We start from the raw sequence: 10,562 nt of genomic DNA, 5'->3' as shown, positions 1-10,562 counted from the left end.
ACTGCCTTTCCATCCCACCCTCAGACGCCACTCTCCAACCCTTGGCCCGTTCCTTTTGACGAGTGAAGAAATCAGGGAGTCCAGCACCCGGAGCTCTGTCGAGGACGTACTAAATGTCCCTGTACTGAACCTCAAGGGGCGCAACGCCAGAGTAGACGCTTTTGGCGCGAGAGAGCTGGACTTCACTTGAGTCACCCGTGTGCTGAAAAGCAGGGCGTTTAGGACCCAGGGGAAGCTCCTGGGCGGCTCCTGGGCAGTGAGAGATTTCCCCCCTCCCTCCCCTGGTGCGCGGCTCAGATGTCCTGTGTAGTCTGTAGTCCTCTGTAGTCGTGGCTCTGGCGCTCTGCATCCTCCATCTGCAGCAGCAGGGGCTGGTGGCACAGGCCCCTGCCCAGACCCTTCCCTCAAACCCATGTTTCAGTACTAATCCGGCTGCCCTCCCCGTCGGGGGCCATTTCTCGGTGCCCTTTGCCCGACCCTTCCAACTCGGGCGCCATGAATGACCAGTATCACCGGGCCGCCAGGGATGGCTACCTGGAACTCCTCAAGGAGGCCACCCGGAAGGAGCTGAATGCCCCCGACGAAGATGGCATGACCCCCACCCTCTGGGCTGCCTACCATGGCAACCTGGAGTCGCTGCGTCTCATTGTGAGCCGAGGGTGAGTATACCCTCTGCCCAGCCAGCAGGCAACCGTAAGAACCCTGTGTCCCGAACCTCATGGCATCGCTTACCCTTCCTTCCCCCTGAGGTGCCCTCTTCCGTATGGATAGCCTCTAAGGTGGTGCAGCCTGCCACACTTTGAGAGACACACGTGGAGGAGAGATCAGCTGAGGCTTGTGACACTTGGGAACTGTATGTAGGGCTTAGAGGAGAGGAACTAAAATGAGGGGGTGTCTATGATTATGGGATGGGGGCTGCAGAGTAAGTCAAAGGTCAAAAACATTGCTGGGTTGGGGGTACCTGGAGGCAAGAATGAGGGGAAGGTGGGAACCAGAGAGAAGGCTGAGAAGTCTCCAAGGGCCTACAAGTGGGGGCCAGAAAGGAGAGACCTTCACTGCCTGCTCCCCAAACTGGGAGTCAAAAGGCTGCCCCACAGCACCAATGGCTCCCACAGGACGAGTCTCCCACTGACCTGCATCTTCTCACCACTCCACTCCTGAGATTTATGGGCACTGTCCACACTACCAAATGTCACTGGTTCAGCCCGTGATGAGCTCTCTGTACCCCTCCCCCATGGCAGGAAGAGTGGGAAGCCATGGTGTGTGGAGGGAGCGTCTGCCCCGACCCTCCCTCTGGAGTTGTCACGGGAGGGAGGGTGGGCACTGAATCCACCTGGAGGGGTCAAGCAATGAAGGAACCAGGGTCACTGAAGTGAGTTGGGGGGAGGGAACTAAATCACATTACTTGAAATATCCTAAAGGAAAAGGACGCCTGCCCCAAGAGGGCTCATGTGAATGACTCAGGCTCTAGGGGTCAAGGGGGGGGGGATTGTACTGGCCCTGGTATTTGGAGGGCCTGAGTGCATGGGTGAAGGGCTTCTTTCTCCCTCTGACAGCGCCCTGGGTCTAACAGCAGGTGGGAACAGTCGGGATTAGACTGTTAGGCATTTGAGGCCGAGACTCCAGCAGGGCACACAGTATGTCATTCCCCCTGTGCATCCGTCAGAGAGACTCATGGGAGTCTCATGCAGGGGTGTAAAGGAAACAGGGCTTGTCCTTGGCTCTCCAAAGCCCTGCAGGGTCAAGGATTTGTACTTGATGAGGGAGGGTCTGTGGACTTGGCAGTCAGAGGGGCAAGCTGAAGTGGGGGTGGGGTGGGAGGTGTGCTGCGAGGTGTTGAGACAAGGGAGTGATTCTTTCCCCGGCTCTGGGAGGCCTTGCGGCTTCATTAGTGTGGAGCAGGGCCTCGTGCTAGGACCAGAGAGAAAGAGAGAGGCAAGATTCCCAGAGAAGGCAGCAGGAGCTGGGCTATGGGCCGGGAGTCAGACCCGGAGGACATGACAGAGGGTTGCTGGAGGGCGCCAGGCCAGCGGCTTCAAAGGGCAACCTGAACAAGGGAGAGCAGTACAGTCAGGTCTCAGGCCCTCTTCCTTTCCAGTTCTGGCTGTCCCCACAGTCCCCTTCTGGCCCAGGCCAAGACCCGACACCTGCTCTAACACTGGCGTTGCCAGGCCTGGCCCTGCTCCCTGCAGACATGGCGGTGCCCACTGCATGCCAGCAAGCACCCTCTCACGCTCTTCCAAACTTAAGCCCGGCACGCACCACCCTCTAGTCCTCTCACACAATCACCCTGTAACATGTGGCTTCACAAACCACCTCACCCGCCTAGAGACCCAGACTCAGCCCTGGCCCACCACCTCTCTGGGCCAGCTCCCCGAAGGGTCCATGAATAATTCACTCTTTTCTTTCAGCGCATCAAATATTTATCCCCTGAGATTCCCAGCCCTCCCTTCTGTAGAGGAAGGCCCGCCCCACCCCGCCTCCTAGGTAGCCCCGCCCCTTTGTAGGTTGGACCATCCCCCACATTCCCACACCACCACACTCCCACACCCCGGTGCTGTGCTCAGTCCTGATACATCTGTTGGCTCATCTCTTCGGAGTCTAGGGCTCAGCCCCATAGATTTCTTTCTTTCTTTTTTTCTTTTTTTTCTTTTTGGTTTTTCGAGACAGGGTTTCTCTGTGTAGCTTTGCGCCTTTCCTGGAACTCACTTGTTAGCCCAGGCTGGCCTCGAACTAACAGAGATCCACCTGGCACCTGCCTCTGCCTCCCAAGTGCTGGGATTAAAGGCGTGCACCACCACCGCCCAGCCCCATAGATTTCTTTAGGGCAATGCTTCTCAACCTTCCAAATGCTGCGACCCTTAATATAGTGTTGTGGTGATTCCTGAGCCATAAAATTACTTCCTTGCTACTTCATAACTATAATTCTGCTACTGTTATGAATCGTAATGTAAATATCTGATACACAGGATATCTGATATGTGACCCTATTGGGTTTGCGACCCATAGTTTGAGAACCTCTGCTTTAGGGGATGCTGTGCTGCAGGCCCAGGATGCTTTCAATGTCTTTGGGTTTTCCTTTCTTTTTCTGGTTCCCCCCAACCCAGATTTCTTATACCTCCAACCTGAGCCCACGGTCTGGCTTGCTAAAAGGACTCATCCTTCCTCTCAGGGGTGATCCGGATAAGTGTGACATCTGGGGAAACACACCCTTGCATCTGGCAGCTTCCAATGGCCACCTGCACTGCCTGTCCTTCCTCGTGTCCTTCGGGGCCAACATCTGGTGCCTGGACAATGACTACCACACGCCACTGGACATGGCCGCTATGAAGGGCCACATGGAGTGCGTGCGCTATTTGGACTCCATCGCAGCCAAGCAGAGCAGCCTCAACCCCAAGCTGGTGGGCAAGCTGAAGGACAAGGCCTTCCGCGAGGCAGAGCGGCGCATCCGCGAGTGCGCGAAGATGCAGCGCAAGCACCACGAGAGGATGGAGCGGCGCTACCGGCGAGAGCTGGCGGAGCGCTCCGACACGCTCAGCTTCTCCAGTCTCACGTCCAGTACCCTGAGCCGCCGGCTGCAACACCTGACGCTGGGCAGCCAGCTGCCCTACTCGCAGGCCACACTGCACGGCACGGCCAAGGGCAAGGCCAAGATCCAGAAGAAGCTGGAGAGGCGCAAGCAAGGGGGCGAGGGCACCTTCAAGGTCTCCGAGGACGGGCGCAAAAGCGTCCGGTCGCTCTCGGGCCTGCAGCTAGGCAGCGATGTGATGTTTGTGCGCCAGGGCACCTACGCCAACCCCAAAGAGTGGGGCCGTGCCCCACTCAGGGACATGTTCCTCTCGGATGAGGACAGCGTCTCTCGTGCCACACTGGCTGCCGAGCCTGCCCACTCGGAGGTCAGCACCGACTCAGGCCACGACTCCTTGTTTACTCGCCCCGGTCTGGGGACCATGGTGTTTCGAAGGAACTATCTGAGCAGCGGGCTGCACGGGCTGGGCCGCGAGGACGGGGGCTTGGACGGGGCAGGGACACCGCGGGGTCGGCTGCAGAGTTCCCCCAGCCTGGACGACGACAGCCTGGGCAGTGCCAACAGCTTGCAGGACCGCAGTTGCGGGGAGGAGTTACCCTGGGATGAGCTAGACTTGGGCTTGGATGAGGACTTGGAGCCCGAGACCAGCCCCTTGGAGACCTTCCTGGCTTCCTTGTATTTGGAGGACTTTGCCTCCCTCCTGCGGCAGGAGAAGATTGACCTGGAGGCCCTGATGCTGTGCTCAGACCTCGACCTCCGCAGCATCAGCGTGCCCCTGGGGCCTCGGAAGAAGATTCTAGGGGCTGTGAGGAGGCGCAGGCAGGCGCTGGAGCGCCCACCGGCCCTGGAGGACACAGAGCTGTGAGTGCAGTATGGGAGAGGGGAGCTACCTTTTCAGTTATGGGAGGGGGCTTAACACCTTATTCCACAAAAATCAAAGCTGTCATCAACTACAAGAGGTCCATTATCACCAGCTCAGAAACAAACAAACAAAACAACTAGCCAGTTTACTAATTGGAGGCTTTCTTATCATAGCTGATATAGTTTTGGGGTAATCCAATGTGGGGGGTGGGGGGTGGGGGGGGGAAATGAGCATTTTAGTACAGGTGGGATACATTCAGAGTAATCATGGCTAGGATTTTAAAAGCCTTTCAGACAGGGTCTCCTGGAGCCCAAGCTGGTTTTAAACTTGTTGTGTAGCTGAGAATGACCTTGAATTTCTGATCCACCTTCCAAGTGCTGGGGTCTGAACCCAGGCTTTGTGCATGCTAGGCAAGAACTCTCTACCGACGGAGCTACATTCCCAGCCCCCAAACTGGGATGTTTTTGAGCCCTGCCACCTTCCAGGTCCTTGAGCAAATGTTTTTGTTGAATCCTGAGCTCCATTCCCAGTGTGCCACAGGTGAGGCAGTGGAAGATCAAGGATTAGCCTACAGTTCACGCCATGCCTCATCATGGTTCCCTGTGGAGATGACCTGATCTTGGCTTGGGTTTGGCTCTAGAGCCTGGGGAGCAGCCAGCTGCTCTGGGATGGAGGTGTGTCACCAACACCTCATCTCGACTGCCCACACCCTCAAGGCAGAGGGTTTTATCTACTGTCCCCAAGCCCTGCTCCCAACAGGTCCAACCGCAGCCTTGGAGGCACAACTGTGTTTTTAGAAAAGCGATCATAGCAGCTCAAAGCCTCCCCGTCCCTCCTGTCCACTGGAGCACCCCACAAGCTCACTGCCCTTCCGTTTGGCATCTGAGGCCTTTTACCCCAAGTGCCTGGGGCAGGGCTGGCTGTGAGAAGGCAGTCTGGCTCACAATTCAGGGAATGGGGGAGTCAGTGTCCCCTTTCCTGACCACCAGCCTGAGGAGAGAGGTGGTAGCTAAGTCACTGGAGTGGCTGGTCTTGGAGGGAAATGATATCTCAAGGGCTATCTTCTAAACCCGGGTTCTGTCTGTCTCTCTCTCCACAGATGAAAGATTCTCCTCTCCTCAGACCAAAGTGAATTAATTGCAAGTTGCCACAACCCGTGGTGGGGACCGGAGGTCCTCACAATTGCCATCCCTGCAGCCTCTTCTCCAAGAGCAAAGGTCACATGGATCATCTCCCTCAAAACCCTGTCCACACTCTGAAGGAGAGGTGTATCCTCTCCAGGCTACATTCCAGAGCACCACTTCTGAGCAGTGTTGGAACCCCTGAGCCCACCTCATTGAGAAGCCCTCAACTAGGAGAGGATTGGTGCTTAGGGACTGATTGGTCCTGGGGGCTAGATGACATCAGACCCGGATTAGAAATAGAATGTGAAGGGGGCGCAGCTTGACCTGTTGCAGGCACATTACCTCCCCACCCACCCATCCTCTCCAGCCCTTCTTGGGGGTGGGGGTGGGGCCTGTTCTTTTTCAGGCTGGAAACTTACTGCTTCCTACTTAGTGTAACGGAAGAGTTTGGGTACCCCCTCCTCATACACCCAAGGAGGGAGGTTTCTCAGCCAGACTCTTCAGCCAAATGCCTGGTCTTTCACTCCCTAGCACATCCCCTCTCACAAAAGGCCAGTTCCTTCTCTTTCACCCACTGGTCATGGCCACCGCTGGAGAGCCAGGCTGGGTAGACTGGTGTAACTGGTACTTTCCTAGCTCATTCTGGGAGCCCAAATGGTCTCCTTTAGCTTCACCCCACTCCACTGTGCAGCCTGGTTTCCCCGGGCCTCCCGAAGACCAGGGGGCCTAGAAGCAAGGTGCGTCAGTATTGTGGCCCTCAGGCCTGGAAGTCGAGTGTGCCTGACTGTAGAATCACTTCTGCTAACTGCCTCAGAGTCTCCCAGGCCTAGACAGGCAGGGGCTGGACACAGTCTGTGTCAGGCCCAATGTGGGAAAGCTCTGCGAGGAAGATTCTGGAAGATGTGGAGAACCTGAGGTCCTGATCATGCCCCGGCTCCCAAGGCACTCTCTCTCTCTGTATGGTGTGTGCACATAGGGTGTGTGCATTTTGTGTGAATTTATATATTAATGTGCATATAGGTGTGTGGTGTGTGTGTGTGTGTGTGTAGTGTGCATATAAGGTGTATGCATTGTGTGTGTGTAGTGTATATGTGTAGTGTGCATATAGGGTGTGTGTAGTGTGTGTATGTGTGTGTTGGGGTTGGTCAGAGGATTTCCCTCAGGGTCTGGAGAGGCCTGGGCTACCTTTGACTTGGCATGGATCATGGAGAAGTGGGAACTCACTGTGTGTCCAGCCCTGTGATGGTATGGAGATGAAAACCAGAGCAAAGGCTAGTCCAGAGGGAGGTCCTAAAAGTGTGTCCTCATGGCTCTCCCACCACACCAAGGTTAGAGATGTGGTTAAGTCCCTCAGGAGCCACATGCATGCAGGGTCACATCCAACCCCCCTCCTCGCCCCCCACATGCCCTTCCTCCTTCTCAGCAGTGAACTCGCATCCCATGCTGGACCTGAGCTCAGAGAACAGGGAGTGTGCACAGCCTCTAGCTCCTCCTTGAGCTCCCTGGGGCAGAGGAAAGAACCCGAAGACCTCTGTGTTCTGTCTGGAGGTGCATACCCATGCACATGCAGTCCTGAGTGTGGAGGAGCCGGCTTCTTTCCCACCACCACCCCGAGTCACCCCCACCTCGCCTTCTTGTTTTCTGGGCCCAAGCCTGGGGCCACCTCCAAGTGCCGACTCTTCTTTCTCAGAGTCCCCAGGGACTGCTGTTTCTCACCTCTTCTGACTGTTTACTGCCTCGGCCCCTCCTGGTTCCTCCGTGCGCTGGGGTGGCCAGATGCTGTGATCCCCACAGTTGTACCCTAAACCCTTCCTCAGGCTCATTATATTTTTTTACAGCATGTTCTACATTGTTGTTGTGTTTGTGTTCTGTTCAGTAGGCACTGGGAAGTGGGTGGGAGAGAAATGGGGTGAAGAGAAATTGAGGGTTGGAGGGTGGGCAAATGTGGGGTCTGTTTGTTGGAGGGGTCCTTGAGCCCTCCACCTCTGTACATGTCTGCAGGGATCATTCCCAGCATCCCTGGGCATTGCCCTCCTATGCTCTGACCCCTAACTCTGCAGCCGCTGAGGGCAGGATAGCACTGTCCCTTCCCACCAGGCCCACCAGGGCTCTCAGCAGTCAGCAAGAAGCCGTTCTCCTGAGGATGCTGCCTGTCACCCAGGAGCTGAGCTTTCTCATCCTTGCAGACTCCAATGGGGGGGGGTCCTCAATTCCCTCACCTAGCTCTGCTAAGTCTTTTGGGGTTCCAGATCAATACTCTCTTCTCTCAAGGATGTTTTCCCAAGTGGGTGGGCAGTAGGCTATGATTTCTTAGCCAAGTCTGGGGTCACCTTGTCCCATCCCTAATGATGTGCCTGACCCTGTACCAATTAGAAAGGTACATAGGATAGAGAAGCTGGTGGGTTACCTAGCAACCGTCCAGAGGTTCTAGGCTACTTATCTCCACTTTACAGATGAGAAAACTGAGGCCCTCAGAGGTTAAAGGTCAGAGGTGAAGAACACAGGTCTTCTTGGGGACACAGTCCTACACCCAAGTCACCAAGAGGACCAAGACACCATCCTGCCAGCCAGGCTTACACAGCATGTGCAGTTGTGACCACAGCTGGGCATCTTAATTATTGCACCTCCCTCTGGGAAGGCACATTGGTCCTTGCCAAGACTGTGCAGGCGAGGACGTAGGGGTGAGAAAGACTCTGAAAGACAAGACAGAGTGGGCTGGAGTGTCAGTGTCCAGGCAGAGTGGACACAATGGGAGCGTGGGTCTCCAGGGGCCAGTGCGGCTCAAGGATGCGATTCTGGGGCGGCAGTAGCTGGTCAAGATTCAAGTACAATAAAGGGAAGAATTTTACAGCTGTTTTGGTTTTTTTCTCATCCCCCAAAGAGTAAATTGATCCTTGCCCCATGGAGAGTATGCGCTTATAATATGGAGGCCAGCGAGATGGCTTAGAGTGCAAAGGTTCTTGCTGCCAAGTCTGGTGGCCTGAGTTTTGTCCCCAGGACCCATGTGGTGGAAGGAGAGAACTCCCATAAGTTGCCCTCTGACCTGCTACACACACACACACACACACACACACACACACACACACACACACACACACACTAACTAACTAACTAAATGTAATCCAAACAGATAAAAGTTGCATAATACAACATTGTCTCTCTTGAACTGGAGAAGCGTACCACATTTTTATGCTTCTCTGTGTTTTACAAATGGCCTGGAAAACTCCTTGATCCTTTGTGCATACACAAAGGAAAACAGGACTTTCTACAAATTTAGAAAAACTAATGATTCTTAGTTCTGGGATTGAAATCTGGTGATGTTTCCTGGAAAGCTTACACAAAGCACATGTACACACATTCATGTACACGTGCTCACACTCACTCATATGCAAATTTGCTCTTAATTCCAGACAGTTTATGGCCAGAATCTGAAGAGACCCAGGGGCCCTGGATTGGAAAGCCTTGGGCTGGGGCTGGAGGGACGGCTCAGCGGTTAAGAGCACATACTGCTCTGGCAGAGGACCTGGGTTTGGTTCTCAGCACCCACATGGCGGCTCACAACCATCTGTAACTCTAGTTCCAGGGGATGCAACGCCCTCTTCTGGCCTCTGCAGGCACTGCACACCTGTGGTGCACAGACACACATGGAGGCAAAACGCTTACACACATAAAATAAAAATAATTTTAAAAAGTGGTTGGATGGCTGTAAAATTAGTGTGTTATAATGAAAGTAGTGATGTGGTGGTAGGTATGGGGTGAATTAGTGTCAGAGCGCTCTTCCTAGTATATGATTAACTCTCTCATTATGTAAGGGCCCAGAGGGAAGGGGCTGGTCAAATGCCATAGCACAGCCACGGGCACCAGCTCAACTCCTGACGCCTTATGAGGGATTCTCAGTTACATGTCTCCATGTTATGACTGACCGCAATTTCCTGACCATGATTTCCCTGTGGACGTGAAGTATGCTTGTATCAACGTCTTTTAAATAATCCAAGTGAGGAGATGGGGTGGGCTCAGGAGAGAACCCGGTCTGGACAACAGAACGGACCTGCCTCTCCAGCTGTGTGGCTTTGTGTAAGTGACCTCCCTCAGTTCTCTCGTTAGGCATAGAATAGGCATTATAATCATAGTGGTCACCCACAGGTTATTAGGGTGAGGTGAGTGTTAATGCACCGTCAACACACCTGATACTTAGTACACCCCGGTTACTAACGATCACAGTCATTGTTGGTCTGAGAAGGGCCCAGGGGGGTGCTACGCATATTTGTGATTTTCCCAGCTGCCCAGTAGATGTGTCCTAGACAACCCCAGGGAACAGCCTTCCCTCCAGGCTCACTTCTGAGAACATGGCTCACCCTTATTCTCAACACCACCCTGGCTCCCAGTGGTGGGAACACTAGAGGCATCTTTATCACACCAGTAAGGGGTGCTGACAATCCAGCCTAGGGAACAGACAGAGCGGCAGGGCTGGACCTGCCCCATCCAGTGGGAGAACCCAGGGAAGGCCAGCGGGGTTCTTGGAATGTCCAAGGAGCTAAGTGTCTTTTCTGGAGGAGGAGTTTCCCTCATTACGCCAGGCAGGATCTGAACTTGAAACTTTATCAGAAGGATCCCTTGGGAGGTGGGTACATGGGGATAGGTGTGAGCTGCAGTTCATAGTTGAAGACATGGAATTTCATGGAAGCTAATATATATATATGTGTGTGTGTATACATTTCTGATACATATGATATGAAATATGATAATATGATAAGTATATATATGAACATATATGAATCATGACATGACATATATGATATAAAAAGAATATTATATATTCTTTTTCTGAGAAAGGGTCTCTCCATGTACTGCTGGCTGTCCTGGAACTTGCTATATAGACCAAGCTGGCCTTGAACTCACAGAGATCTACCTGCCTCTGCCTCCCAAGTACTGGTATTATAAGTTTGTGCCACGACACCTGATTGTTTTCAAGTTTTTATCAATTGTTGAAATTTATAAAGTGTCTAGAACATATGTTAAGTACTATATACTTATTTAACCCTAACAA

At 53.7% G+C, this 10,562-nt stretch overlaps 1 protein-coding gene across 2 annotated transcripts; it reads left to right on the top strand.

Moving 5' to 3' along the window:
* The first annotated feature begins 293 nt into the window (after nt 1-293).
* On the top strand, nt 294-7,361 carry Ush1g (USH1 protein network component sans). 2 transcript variants are annotated; one of them, XM_015990729.3, is made up of 3 exons: nt 294-659; nt 3,173-4,390; nt 5,491-7,361. In XM_015990729.3, the coding sequence occupies exons 1-3, from the start codon at nt 496-498 to the stop codon at nt 5,492-5,494; spliced, it is 1,386 nt and encodes a 461-aa protein (XP_015846215.1). In that variant the 5' UTR covers nt 294-495; the 3' UTR covers nt 5,495-7,361. The 2 variants fall into 2 exon arrangements, with proteins under 2 accessions (XP_015846215.1, XP_006997803.1); XM_006997741.4 differs by lacking the exon at nt 5,491-7,361 and having other exon boundaries at nt 380-659; nt 3,173-4,394.
* The last annotated feature ends 3,201 nt before the right edge of the window (nt 7,362-10,562 follow it).

Source organism: Peromyscus maniculatus, chromosome 8 (genome assembly GCF_049852395.1).
Source record: "Peromyscus maniculatus bairdii isolate BWxNUB_F1_BW_parent chromosome 8, HU_Pman_BW_mat_3.1, whole genome shotgun sequence".
NCBI classification, from domain to species: Eukaryota; Metazoa; Chordata; class Mammalia; order Rodentia; family Cricetidae; genus Peromyscus; species Peromyscus maniculatus.
This window is presented reverse-complemented; position numbering and strand designations above follow the sequence as displayed.

Bases quoted from the DNA above. Each gene is read 5' to 3' on its own strand.
- Ush1g (XM_015990729.3), top strand. From the start codon at position 496: ATGAATGACCAGTATCACCGGGCCGCCAGGGATGGCTACCTGGAACTC. The intron at 660-3,172 runs GTGAGTATACCC...CCTTCCTCTCAG, and splicing joins CGTCTCATTGTGAGCCGAGG to GGGTGATCCGGATAAGTGTG.